The 12945-nt window shown below is 46.6% G+C and overlaps 1 protein-coding gene across 2 annotated transcripts in view; it reads left to right on the top strand.

The window, feature by feature from the left end:
* Tmem131l (transmembrane 131 like) overlaps window positions 1–7066 on the top strand; it is a 136280-nt gene extending 129214 nt beyond the window's left edge. For both annotated transcript variants that reach the window (XM_051199446.1, XM_051199445.1), the window contains exons 32-35: window positions 3188–3308; window positions 4276–4367; window positions 5453–5592; window positions 6111–7066. In XM_051199446.1, coding sequence (XP_051055403.1) covers window positions 3188–3308; window positions 4276–4367; window positions 5453–5592; window positions 6111–6383 — 626 coding nt within the window. In that variant the 3' untranslated portion in view covers window positions 6384–7066. The remainder of the gene's footprint in view (window positions 1–3187; window positions 3309–4275; window positions 4368–5452; window positions 5593–6110) is intronic.
* Window positions 7067–12945: the final 5879 nt, after the last annotated feature.

Here is a 12945-nt window from a genome sequence, read left to right as displayed (position 1 = left end):
CACAGCCCCTAACAGTGCCACTCCCTATGGTCCAGCATTCAAACACATGAGTCCATAGGGGCCCTTCCACCACACTCCTCACCATCTTTCTGTTCCCAGCTTCTCCATTCTCTTCCTCTTAGCGCGCTCTCTCTCTCTCTCTCTCTCTCTCTCTCTCTCTCTCTCTCTCTCTGTCTCTCTCTCTCTCTGTCTCTCTCTCTCTCTGTCTGTCTTTCCGCTGGTGACATGTTTTATTATGGGACTTCTTCAAAATCAGAAATCATGGAAGGACATGCCTGGTGTTTACTCTTCATGGTAGCATTAGCTTTTGCATGCATATTCATTTCTGTGCCTAGAAATTTGTGACAAACAAAACGCTACTCAGATGGAGGTGGAGAGTTCCAGGTCAGCCTGAGCTATACAGCAAGGCAAAAGCTGTTCTATCCATTGGAGAATTGGGAGGAAGCTCAAGGCACTGTACTGTCTCACAGATGTGTTGTCAGCTAGTCAGATCATTTATGGAAACTGATTGTTCCTGAGTTGGACGAAGTCATTATTCCATACAACACAATGTTTCCAATGGAAGAAGATGCAAAATTCTATCTTTTCTACTTTGCCAAGCTAGAGTTTGAGAAAAGTTTAACTGGTTCCTCTGTCAGTTCTGTGAGCTAATAGAGGGTAGGGTTTAATTAATGCCAGGGAGCAGTTAAGAAATAGCAACAAACTTCAAATATCCAAGGCTGTCACAGCTTGGTAGAAGAACACAGCTTGGCATGTTCAAGGCTCTGGATTCTATCCCCACCACCAAAAGCTGGATCTCAGTGTATGTTACTCTGCTTTTGTTTCATTTCTTAGGGTTTTCACAAAATCTGCTGTCCTAGTCTGGGTTTATGTGTGGGTTTCAGCTGCTTTACCTGGAACTTAGCACGAATCTGCAATTAGTTTTTTTTTTTTTTTTATAAATCACCTTTTGCATTCCTTGGCTATGTCCTAAAGTTGTAAGGAAATCATGTCTCCTGGTCTAGTGTGTATGAACATCATCCTGCCCGTTTTACTGTTCCTCACCTCTCTGATTTGTCCTGGTCCTGCAGAAAGGCCTGATCCCTGGGAAGCAATTTCCTTGCCATCGGTATGTAACTGGCTTCACCTTGCAAAGCTCATGGTGGCGGTGTTAGTCCTGCCTCGCCCCACCTCTTCTGAGGAACAGCACACACCTGTTGGCCAGGCCTTGTATCCCCAACTGCTCACAGTGCATCTGGTCCTTCTGGCCTAGCTGCCTTCTGCCTCATTCTAGTTGATCTTGCTTCCTTCTTTCTACAAAAGATAACACCTACTTCAGACCTTCAGAAATTCCCCCCACTCATACTGGCTCACCATGGAAGATCGTCTGTTTCTCCCCAGGGAGACTCCTACCCACTCCCCACCCTCCTCCACCATCAGTTTTTCTACTGAGTCCTTCCCATCCATACACAAGTGTGCTGTGACTCCCCCATCTCCACATGGTAGCAGCAGACATACGCTGCCCTAGGGCACTCTTCCCTGCCATTGTTAGGTTTCTTAGCTCCTGTCCTGGAAGCCCCCTTAGAGAATCTGTGCTAGTGGTTGGCAGTCCCCTCTGCTCTGCAGTCTGACTTTGCTACCTCCACTTCCCTGAAGCAGGAGTCAGGTCTCTGGCATTTCCACATTGTCCCACGCTTAGTCCCTTTTGTCTGCAGTCCTGTTTCAGCCGTGGGTCCCTGAGTCAGTTCCTTATCACCCGAGTGTGACCCTGGTTCTCAGAGCCTGAGACTTGGTGTCTGCACATCTTTCTTTCCTGCCATTGGCTTCCACATTGAAAACTTCAAGTCTCACCTTAAATTCTGACACCTTTCAGATTCGTATCTTCAGCTTGGGCCTCTCCTGAACCTTGGACGCATCTTACAGTCAACTTCTGTTTTACCACTTTTGCTTGGAGCTCTAGCAGCTTCTGTACACCAACTTCTCAGTTTTTCATTCCCTCTTATTAACTAGGCCCCAACCCCCTGAGACAACCTGGGCCTTTTTCTTTCTTGTGGCACACAGGACCCTGGTCTTATTCTGGTCCCCCTGGCCTTCTCAGTCTCTGTAGAGTGTGACAGCTTGCTCACCACCTCCTCCCTGACTACCCTGCTCCCGTAGTCTCACTCCTTATTAACCCTTGCCTCAGTCACTTCCTGGCAGGCATCCTGCTTCTGCTGTCCCCCTTTACTGTGTTCCATTATGCATTAAGCACAAATGGGATCACATGGCTGTCAGGGCCTAGAAGCCCCTGAGACAAGACTCGCAGTACAGCCAGGGACAAGAGCAGCATTCTGTCAGTTTTTCCTCCATTACCCAGAGGTAGGATAGACCCAATGGACTCAATGGTCTTAGGAAACCCAAGTCTTAACAATGGGTGGGAAGAATTGTCCTCCAGAGCCTGCCGTGTCTTAGTGGTGCAGCCACAGGTGGATATCGGCCATGCCCTGTGTGGTGTGGCAGAGCCCCCTATCTGGCATGGCCCTGTATCAGAAGCAATTTCCTTCTGCTGGCTGTGAAAGCTAGACATGTTATATGCAGTGCAGAGATGGCTTGGCAGTAAAGGCACAGTCCTTCTAAATTGGGAGCTTATGTGACAAGGGGCCCAGGTTTCCCCAGAGGAATGGCTGCTGTTTTGTCTTAGACTTAGGGCTGTGCCGGCTGCATCAGTGTGAGCTTTATTATATCTGTCCCCTTCAGTGCCAGGTGTACAGACACCTCAGGAGGGGAACCTTGAGCCTGGGGATCCAAGTCTTCTCTCCAGGAGCAGACATGTCTGTCTGTTACTCTGCAGGAGGCCCTATGCCCCAAGGCTTTGGCTCAGTAAGTGTCCATGGAAAGATAGTCCAGAATAGGCCCCTAGCACTGCTGCTGGCAAGATGCTCAAAAACGGGCGTACCCATGCGGACTTGTGACCAGCACTCCCAGAGTTCACCATCCAGGGCTTTCTCGCCAAGGCACAGTGCCAATCGCAGTCAGCCTCTAGTCCCTCCCTCCCACCATTTAGTCACTCACAGACTCTTTCCAGCCTAGCAGGAGAGTCCCAGACGCGTACAACTCATCCCCCGTCATCAGTCACATTTCCAGTGTTCCCCCAGCGAGGCCTGGACCACCCACTTAAAATTGCCTAATGGAGTCAGCCACGTTGTGCATCCCTCCTTGTTCTCCTCAGGTCTGTATCCACCTGGAGGCCTATGGCCTTCCCAGCCCGTGTGTCTGACCAGTAGCTTCAACTGTCCAGCGGAGAACAGTGCACCGGGTGTGTCGCAGGAGCCTGCCTCCCTCCCTGACAGGTAGGCCCCACTGCTCTGACACAGCTCTGCTTGGCCTCAGGCCCTGCAGCTGGAGCTGTTAGGTCTTTCTCATGGATACAAGGACTGTGCCTTGGAACTGTGTGCTTTCTGCCTTCTGGAGTTACAGTGTGCTGCTAAACAACACAGCCGCTGTGAGAAACATGAAGTCAGATCAGTAAAGCTGGCAGCCCCTTCAGACCCTCTGTAGGTGGAAAGGGTGGTTTCATACGGGAACACGTTTGAGAATGCTCGTGTTAATTTTTTACATTGCAGTCCCAGTTCCCCCTCCCTCCTCTCCTCCCGCTCCCCTTATTCCTCCCCCATCTGGTCCTCGGAGAGTGTAAGGCCTCCCCTAGGAAGTCTACTAAGTCTGTCCCATCATCTCATTGAGGCAGGGCCAAGGCACCTCCATTTACATTTACAAACTAAATTGATCAGAGAGCCTGGTGTCAGAAAATTAATAGTATGTCATTCAGTCAGGAGACTTGGCAAACATGACGTCTCTTGTTGTGGGATGCACTTGAAGACCGGGTTTTACTCGTGGCAGTAGTATCCCTGCCTTATTTCTGTAATGAGCATCCAGTCTGTAGTGCTCAGTGTACCAGTCCCAGGCTAGAGTGGTAATGTTTCCAAGCTGAATGTTGCTTGTGTTCTGAAGGATAGCTGGGCATTTCATTGGCAGAACTAATAGGTGAAACCATTTGGGTATGTACTGAGACACTGAGGTATCCCCTTGTCATTCCATGGTGCCGATACAGCTGTCTGTGCAGTCAGGAAGGCAGCTTGCCCTTGACCCAGCCAACTCCTGCAGGTGGATTGTCATTGATGAGAAAATAAACTTGGCTTTGACTTGACAAAATACATTATTTATTTCCCTAAATTGGGGGATTTGCAGATGAAAATGTAGGCAGTAAAGCCTGTCCTGTCTTGAAACTAGACCTTGTTTTCGTTTGATTGTTTTCTGTAGCCGTTTCATTGATTGGAGTGCATCCTGTGAAGGCCAGTTTCCCAGTGTGTACTGTCCGCTGGAACTGAACGATTACAACACCGTTCCGGAAGGTAAAGTGCTTGACCACTGCCAGAGGCACTGTTTCCTTCTTAGAGTCAAAGCAAGGGATGTGTGCACTTACTGTAGCAACTCACAGTTAACAGACGAGGAGACCCTTCCGCAGGCTGCTGCTTGGGTCTACTTGTGCACACCAAAAGAGGCAATTTTGAATGACGCCTCAGCAGCCCTCAGTCTGGTATCTGGGGGCTTCCGTGTGGGACCTTACCCCACTTAGTCCTGTCAGCTAGGTAGAACTGAGTCGCTTCTATCCCTGTAGCCCTAGCAGGTTGGCTTATCAATTGGGCAGCTGGGGCACTAACTCTTCATAATGCCCTGACTCTGCCCCAGGGGTGTGGGAAGCCCAGCAAAAGGAGGGAAAGGAGCCTAGAGCAGGACTAGTGGATCCTAACAGATGCTAAGCTTCAAATCATATGCCATAATCAGTAACTTAAGAGTCAGGAATTTCCGTGACCATCTGGAAACTGCAGATACAGTTGGTTCAGGATTTCTTATGCTAGCACTACCTTGCCCAACAAGGACTGAGGAAATCCTGTGTCCAGTGTTCTTGATTCTGACACATGCATTGCTGCAAACTTACCATAAGAGGGCACTTTGGTAACTTTCTCCCCAAGATTGTGAGGTTTTTATGTCTCATTTTTTTGGTGATATCTGGAAGTACTTGGTTTACAATGACTTTATCAGGCCATGTGGTACATATGCAGGTTGCTGAGGTTGGAGGGACAGGTAATTAACAAAATGGAAAGGAACATAGCTAGGTGGTATAGCCAAGAGTCTTTTGCATGAGACCCTGGAGTTCCATCACTAGCACTGAGTGTGTTGGTGGGCATTGCGGGTGGGTAAGAATTTTGGACTGTTTACCTGTATAGCAATGCTCTAAGTAAATTTTGTGCATTAGAAATATCCCCATGAAATGAACAAGTTCAGACACATTAGCCCTGCCCGGTGGTGTCTTAACCTGCCGACTGGCAGGGAAGCACATGAGACTCCCATGTTAGGGCTTCCTTTCACTGCCCAGTACAGTAAATCCCAGAAGGCTTTTCATCCATGAACAAGGTCCTCTTCCCATTCCTCACAGAAAACATGAATTACGCCAATGGCTTCCCCTGCCCCTCAAAAGTTCAAACGGACTTCCTTGGCCACAGCGCTCACTCTACCTGGAACACTCCAGCCAGCACCCCGTCTGCCTGGGAGCATGCCGGTTTCGTCAACTCTCCGGTGAGTGTTGCTTCCCTTCTCTCCTTAGAGCTTCCTTACTCTTGTTCCCTGCTCCCTTCAGCGGTGAGTTCCCATCGGGCAGAGCGGGTGGGCTGTTCACGCAGTGGCCGCGTCACGAAGGATGTCATGTGTAGACAGTTGGCGGGGACCTGCAGACAGGGCAGGAAGTCTGTGACACAGGCCTTATGTGGCCTCCACAGATGGCTGCAGGTGAAACGGAAGTTCCACAGGTCAGTCGGGATTACCCAGTACCATTCCTTCTCATGTCCATGCCACATTTTTTTCCCCGTGAAGGATTTTTGGCTGAGTCCTCTGGACTTGTTCAATTACACGAAAGTTTCATAATCTCTGAAAACAGCCCAGAATGTTTGGGACAGTTGAACAGCTCTCAGGTAGCTGGGTAGACACGGCATGGCTGTATCCCCTGGGATGTCATGATAGTTGTAGTGTTACATCTTGAAAGCCCTTTGTCAGTTTGTAAACTTTTGCTCTTTTTTCTTTCCTCATTCCCACATCAGTCCTACCTCACCAGCACCCGAAGTTTGTCTCCCATGTCTGGACTTTTTGGTTCCATCTGGGCCCCACAAAGCGACGTGTATGAAAATTGCTGCCCCATGAGTCCTGCCACAGAACATTCGACCCACATGGAAAACCAGGTCATGTGCAAGGAGTACTACCCAGGGTTTAACCCGTTCCGTGCCTACATGAACCTGGACATATGGACTAGCACAGCAAATCGCAATGCAAACTTCCCCCTGTCCAGGGATTCCAGCTACTGTGGGAACGCGTGAGGGATTTGAGTCTGGAGCAATGTGAATAAAGGGCCTTGTGTTTTGATTCCTAGCGTAAACTGGTTGTTGAGATAGAGTACAACATTGGTGGATATTTTGGCACTTTTATATAAAAAAATAAATGTGTTGTTTGTTTGTTTTTGTTTTTTAAAATCTGGGTGCTTGTTTTTTGAACCCTTCATAAATGAGCGCCGGCAACTTGGCATCCTAGGATCATAACTTCCACCATTGAGGAAGGGCGCAGCTGTGGCTACTGTGCAAGCATCAAACTCCTGGGGATGCTGCACAGAATCTGACTTAATCCAGCAGTGTCTCTGGCAGTCAGTGTTTTTGAAGAGAACCTTGTAGGCTGCCCCTGACTGAAGCCAGTAAGATAAAGGCTGGTAAGAAAAGCCTGCCTAGCAGGAAATCACCTCCCTGATGGAGGCACTCCAGGAAAGGTGCTGTTTTCTGTTGTCCTTATGGTGGCAATTGTCCTTGCCCCTCTGCTGGGAAGTGGGGCTCTTCTTTCCAGAATGTGGGTTCCCCTCAGCACTAGTACTTAGGGGAGTTGGGTGCTAGTGGCAAAGCAGTTTGTCTGCTTGTCACTCATGTTAGAAGCCTCCTCTGGGGTGGCAGTATGTATCGCTAATTATAAACTTTGGAAACATTTTCAACTTTAATAAAAGTTTCTTATTTTTATATTCTACGTTGTCTTTGTTGGAGACTCAGGTTGGGGCAACTTTTCAGTAGAGTGGTGCTATTCTTTGCTAGAGCTTATCCCCTTTCCTGTGGTTGAGTGTGGGCCTGAAGGGAAACAGATGTCCTATAAGCTCATAGCTGCCCTGTTGGTAAGGCAAAGCTTTCTGGGCAAGGAGTTCTGGGAGTTATCTAGTCAGCACTACATCAGACCCTCCAAGACTGAATAATGTTCATTTATTTTTAATTTTGCTTCTAGAAAAATTAAAGACAAGGACTTAGATACCTTAACACCTGCATACCTGTCATTATTCACAAAAATAGCACACATATTTACTGGCAGATGATGAACAAAGGTACATCCAAGCAACAGAATACACCCTATCTTAGATAAGAATGGAAACCATACATGCTGCAAGGGTGAGGTTTGAAATCATTGTGCTAAGTGGATTAAGCCAGGTAAATGCTGGCTGCTCTGCCTATGAGGGCCCAAGGATAGCCATAGTGATTGGCAGCATAACAGTAGCATCTTGGCTGAGAGGAAGGAGAGGAGGGTGTAGAATAGCATAGAGTTCTTGTTTTGGATGGCAGGTGGATACTGGTTACACAGCACCATGAACAAACAGTGCCATGAACTAAACAGGTACAGTTAAAATGGTTTAAAATGGTGAATTTTCTGTTACGTATATCCAACAACAACATCATCTTGGGGCAGAGGAAGAGCATTAATTCATACTGGCTTCTAGAATGAGAGGCATTACATATTAGTGCTGCCTCAGAACTGCTTTTCTGATTCAGTCTTTTGTGTTCATTACCTCAATTTCCCACCAGGAAAGTGAGAAAACATAGTACTTTTTGTTTTTGTTGTTGTTCTCTTATACACACAAAACAAAAATTTTCACTTTTACTGGAACATTATCTTTAACCTTAAGACTAGAATAAAGAAACTAGTTTTCATTGTCTTCAATTTTCTCTAAGGAGCTTCTTGGGGCTGGGAGCTGTCTCTGGGGCTGTGGACAGGACAGACAGGCAGACCCAGCAAAGGATAAGATGCCTTCCTGATATACTGCTGCCTCCCAGAAGCAGGGCAGGGTCGGAAAAACTCAAAGATTATTTGAGACAGTCAGTGCTCTGAGGCTCAGTAAGAGATGTGTTGGGATGAGAGGAGTGGGCTTTACCTCTGTAATGGTAAGCAAGTCCCCTCAATTAAATGTTTTCCTTATAAGAGTTGCATGGCCATGGTGTGTCTCTTCACAGCAATAGAAACCGTAAGACAGAAGTTGGTACCAGGAGTGGGGCGTTATTGTGGTAGGCCAGACCATGTTTTGGTTTGGAGGAATTTGGATTTTGGTACTTTGGGTTAGAAAAGCATTAGAAGGCTTTAAGCACTGCTTATTGGGCCATAACAGTAGGAACATGGAAGACAGTGGTGATAAGAGTTACTTGAACTGATGGGGGCTCAGTCAAGAGGTTTCAGAGAAGAACAATTTTAGTATGTTGCCTAGAGATCATTCTTGTGATATTTTGGTGAGTAAATTGGCTGCCTTTTGCCCTTGTCCTAAGACTCTGCCTGAGGCTAAAGTGAAGAGTTTTGGATTAATTCTGTTGGCAGAGTAAACCTCATAGTAGCCTAGTATAGACTCTGTCCTGTGGTTTTTAGTGATCTCTCTAATGAAGATTTATAATGAAAAGGAGAAAGCTGAGCAGGATAAATTACAAAATGTAAGTTTTGAGGAGAAAATGAGTACCAGGAAGTGGAGTGGGGCTAAGTCCTGTGTTCAAGGAGATACGTGGATTGAGAAATGGACTAGAGGGACTGGTAACCTCAGCTAAATGTCCAACTTGTGAAAAGAGACTAAAGAAAAGCTTAGAGCCTGCTATGGTGGGCACACCTCTAATTCCAGCCCTAGGAAAGCAGAGGGAGGCAGTGAACCTCTGATTTCGAGGGAAGCCTGGTCTAGAGATCCAGTTTGAGGACAGCCAGTCTTAGGCAGTGAAAGACAAAAAGCTGGTGAGGATGTAACCAAACAAGGTGCCTGTGCTCCAGCCCCCTGGAACAACCAGCAGACTTTGGCAGCTTTGGCCATGTGGTTCTGGCTTTAGAGTTAATGATAAATGAAACAGGTTATAGAATTTGCCTCTGTGCCTAAGGAAAGCCTCTGAGGCCAGGCATGTGTCAGGCTTGTCCCTGAATATAGGCCTAAACAGGTCTAGGAGAGCTGCTAACAAACGGCGTGAACCAGCCCAAGAGGAAGAAATGTGTTGCAGTTAACAATGCCAAAAGCAGTTGAGATCTGAAGAGCGTTTTGACCTCAGACATGGAGATGCAGAGTTTGGAGTTTGCCCAGCTGGTTTTTAGTCTTGCTTTAGTCCAGTTATTTCTCCACTGTGCTCTCTTCTCTACCTTATGGAATGGTAATGTATATCCTGTGTCATTTTATGTTGGAAGTATGTGATCTGCTTTTTTTATTTTGGTTTTATAGTGGGTTACAGTTAAGAGACGAATGAATCTTGGAAAAGACTTTGAACTTTAGATTTTTAAATAAGTTTGAGAATGTTATAGACTATGGGGACTTTTGAAGTTGGACTAAATGCATTTTGCATTATGAGACAATGTTACAAACGTATGGGAGCCAAGGAGTGAAAAGCGGTAGTTTGAATGTAATTGCCCCCAGAATCTCATAGAGCGTGGCACTGTTAGGAGGTGTGGCCTTGTTAGAGTAGATATGGCCCTGTTGGGGGGAAGTATGTCACTGTGGGGGCAGGCTTTAAGGTGTCTTTTGCTCAAGCTTTACTCAGTGTGACCCTCAGACTATTTCCTGTTGCCTGTAAGCTGTAGCACTCTCAGATCCATCACCACATCTGCCTGCACGCTGCCGTGCTCCCTGCCATGATGATAATGGACCGAACCTCTGAAATTGTAAGCGAGACTCCCCAATTAAATGTCTTTCCTTATAAGAGTTGCTGTGGTCATAGTGTCTCTTCACAGCAATAGAACCCCTAAAAAGACAGTCAGGTGGAGGAAGCACCCAAAATGTAGGTGGCACCTTCTGTTCACAGCCAGGTGCAAAGAGGGCTACGGGAGAAACCTTCCTGTTTACCTTCATGTCTAGCTTCTCCTGTGCTGGTATGTTCTGCAGACTTCCAATACATAATGAAAACAAGCAGCTCTTCAGATGCCTTCCAGGCCTTCAGTTCCACGTTGGGACTGCTGAGGTGTCCAGCCGTGTGTACTATGCAACCCCCAGTTCTTAACCTCTCCCCCAGGAAGCAGCCATCGCTGACCTGCTCAGCCAACACATTACTTCTGACTATGTGTCTGTCCATTCTATGGACAGACATTTTGGGTGGTTCCTCCTACTTCAAATAGCCTAATTGTCTTAGTTAGGGTTTCTATTGCTGTGAAGAGACACCATGACCATGACAACTCTTCTAAGGCAAATATTTAATTTAAAAATTTCAACTGTTCCTCTGTAGAACACTAAGGAATGCGAAGGTCAAGGTTTTTCTTACCCCTTTGGTGTTTCAGTTTTTTTTTTTCCCCCCCATGGGGAAAGAACTTGTAAATTTGAAAATCACGATTTAAACACTTGCAAGTGAGGGTATTGAGGTTGATTGGTTTTGTGACTTTGGGAGAGAGATTGTATGATGTGTGTATGTGTGTGTGGGTGTACAGGTATGTGCTGGTGCACATGTGGAGGTCAACACTGGAGTCTTGAGTCATCCTCTGCCTTTTTTGACACAGGGTCTCCTCTATTGAGCCTGGGGCTCACTGCTTTAGCTGGCTGGCTGGCAAGTCCCAGGGACCCTCGACACTAGGATTAGAGACAGGCGTGTGCCCGTGCAGCTGGCTTTTCTTTGTGGGTGCAGGGGCTGGGCATCTAATTCAGAAGCCTATGCCCACACAGTAAGCATTTTCCCATTTGAGCCACCTCCCCAGCTAATGTTTTACTTTTTAAAAAGTTTGCATTGTTGAGTCAGTATGTAGCAAGAAACTTGTCCATAGCAGTTCAAAGTGCCACCCATTTCTTTTAGACAGTTTGGTTGAAAATCACCTTTTTTAAAAAAAAAAAAAAAAAAAAAAAGGATTATATTTTAAAATCCACATTAGCTTTCTATATTACTGTTAAACACCCCCCACAAACTGTGTTTTCTTTGCCCAAATGCAAACCTGAACTAAATTCAAGGAACTAAAATCAAAGTCTTAGCAGTGTACATGGTAATGCCGTGCAACCACCAAACTGAGCCATCCCATGGTTAGGAAGAAAGGCTTACTGGGCATCAAATCACCAGAGCTATTGTCAAGGGTGGGGCAGGAGCAGAGAAGCAAAATGGCAGGAAAGCCAGTGGATTTTGGGTGATAGTCAGCAGGGTGGGGGTCTTCGAGCTGATACCCACTGTTTAGATTGACCAGGACTAGATGCCCTTGTCTGAGGTTGTTGGCTTTGGGATATGATTAAGGAAGGTCCTGATGAACAGAAAATGGCCTTAGGAGATTCCTCAGGAATGCTGAATTCAGGCTTGTGTTTATCCAATGTGATACTTTGAATAAGAATGGCCCCCATTGGCTCATATCTGAATGCTTAGTCACCTGGGAGTAGCAATATTTGAAAGAATAGAAGGTGTGGCCCTATTGGAGTATCTGTGGCCTTGGAAGAGGAAGTGTGTCACTGGGGGGGGGGGTAGATTTTGAGGTTTCAAAAGCCTATGCCAGGCCTAGGTACTCTTTTTTCTGCCTATGGATCAGTTACCACTCCAACATCTGTCTGCATGCCACCATGTTCTCTGCCACGATGATAATGGACTACACCTCTGGAAACTGTAAGCCAGTCCCCAGTTAAATGCTTTCCTTCATAAGAGTTTTCCACGAAAAATACTGAAACACCAAAGGGGTAAGAAAAACTTTGACCTTTGCATTCCTTAGTGTTCTCCAGAGGAAGAGAACCCACAGAACAGACGCATAGTCAAAAGAGGTGTGCTGGCTGGCTTGTTGTGCCGTACAGGCTGAGCAGTCCAACAATGGCTGCTTCCCTTAGCAAGGCTAAGAGTTGCACAGTCCGCAGGGCTGGGTGCCTCATGGTGACTCTTTATAGCAACAGAACAGTAAGTAAGACACCCAACAACAATCCTTTTGTTTGCTCAGTCAGAGTCCTTCTGTTTATGACATTGTCACCAGTACTGCCATTGAGGGGAGGGGCAACTTTGGAACTAATAGGTTGTCTCTGGGGACCGAGAAGGTTCTGCTGTCTTGCCTGGTTCCTCCAGCCTCCCCACCTCTCCCCCTCCGCCTTGAACCTTTCTTCAGAGCCAAGGGGGTAATTTCTGTCTATCTCCACTTCTGTGGCTACATCTTCTACTCTGATCACAGGCAGGCAAGGCTATCCTGCTTTGGGACCCTGTGACTGGATTGGGTCTCCCCTGGATCATCCATAGTTCAAGTTCTTTAGTTTAACCTTGTCTTTTCTATACAGAGTCATAGGATCCAGGTATAAGGGGATGGGTCCCTGGCTCATCATTCTGCCTGTGACAAATGCTATGAGTGTGGACCCCCAACCATAAAATCATATTGTTGTTACTTTATAACTGTAATGTTGCTACTGCTGTGAATCATAATGTAAATATCCAATATGCAAGATATCTGACATGTGAGCCCCAAAGATGTCATGACCCACAGGTTGAGAAACATCATTTTGAATGATGGTCATCCAGATGCTAGGGACACTGATTTCCCCTTCTTCACAATCCCACTTTCTGTGTTTTCCATAAACTGGTGGTCAACTATGGTCAGGAAATATTTAATGGAAAATTCCAGAATACTGCACACTGAGTAGCACAATGAACTCATGCCTTTCCACTCCATCCTGCTGAGAACATGAATCATCCT

Source organism: Phodopus roborovskii, unplaced genomic scaffold (genome assembly GCF_943737965.1).
Source record: "Phodopus roborovskii unplaced genomic scaffold, PHOROB, whole genome shotgun sequence".
NCBI classification, from domain to species: Eukaryota; Metazoa; Chordata; class Mammalia; order Rodentia; family Cricetidae; genus Phodopus; species Phodopus roborovskii.
This window is presented reverse-complemented; position numbering and strand designations above follow the sequence as displayed.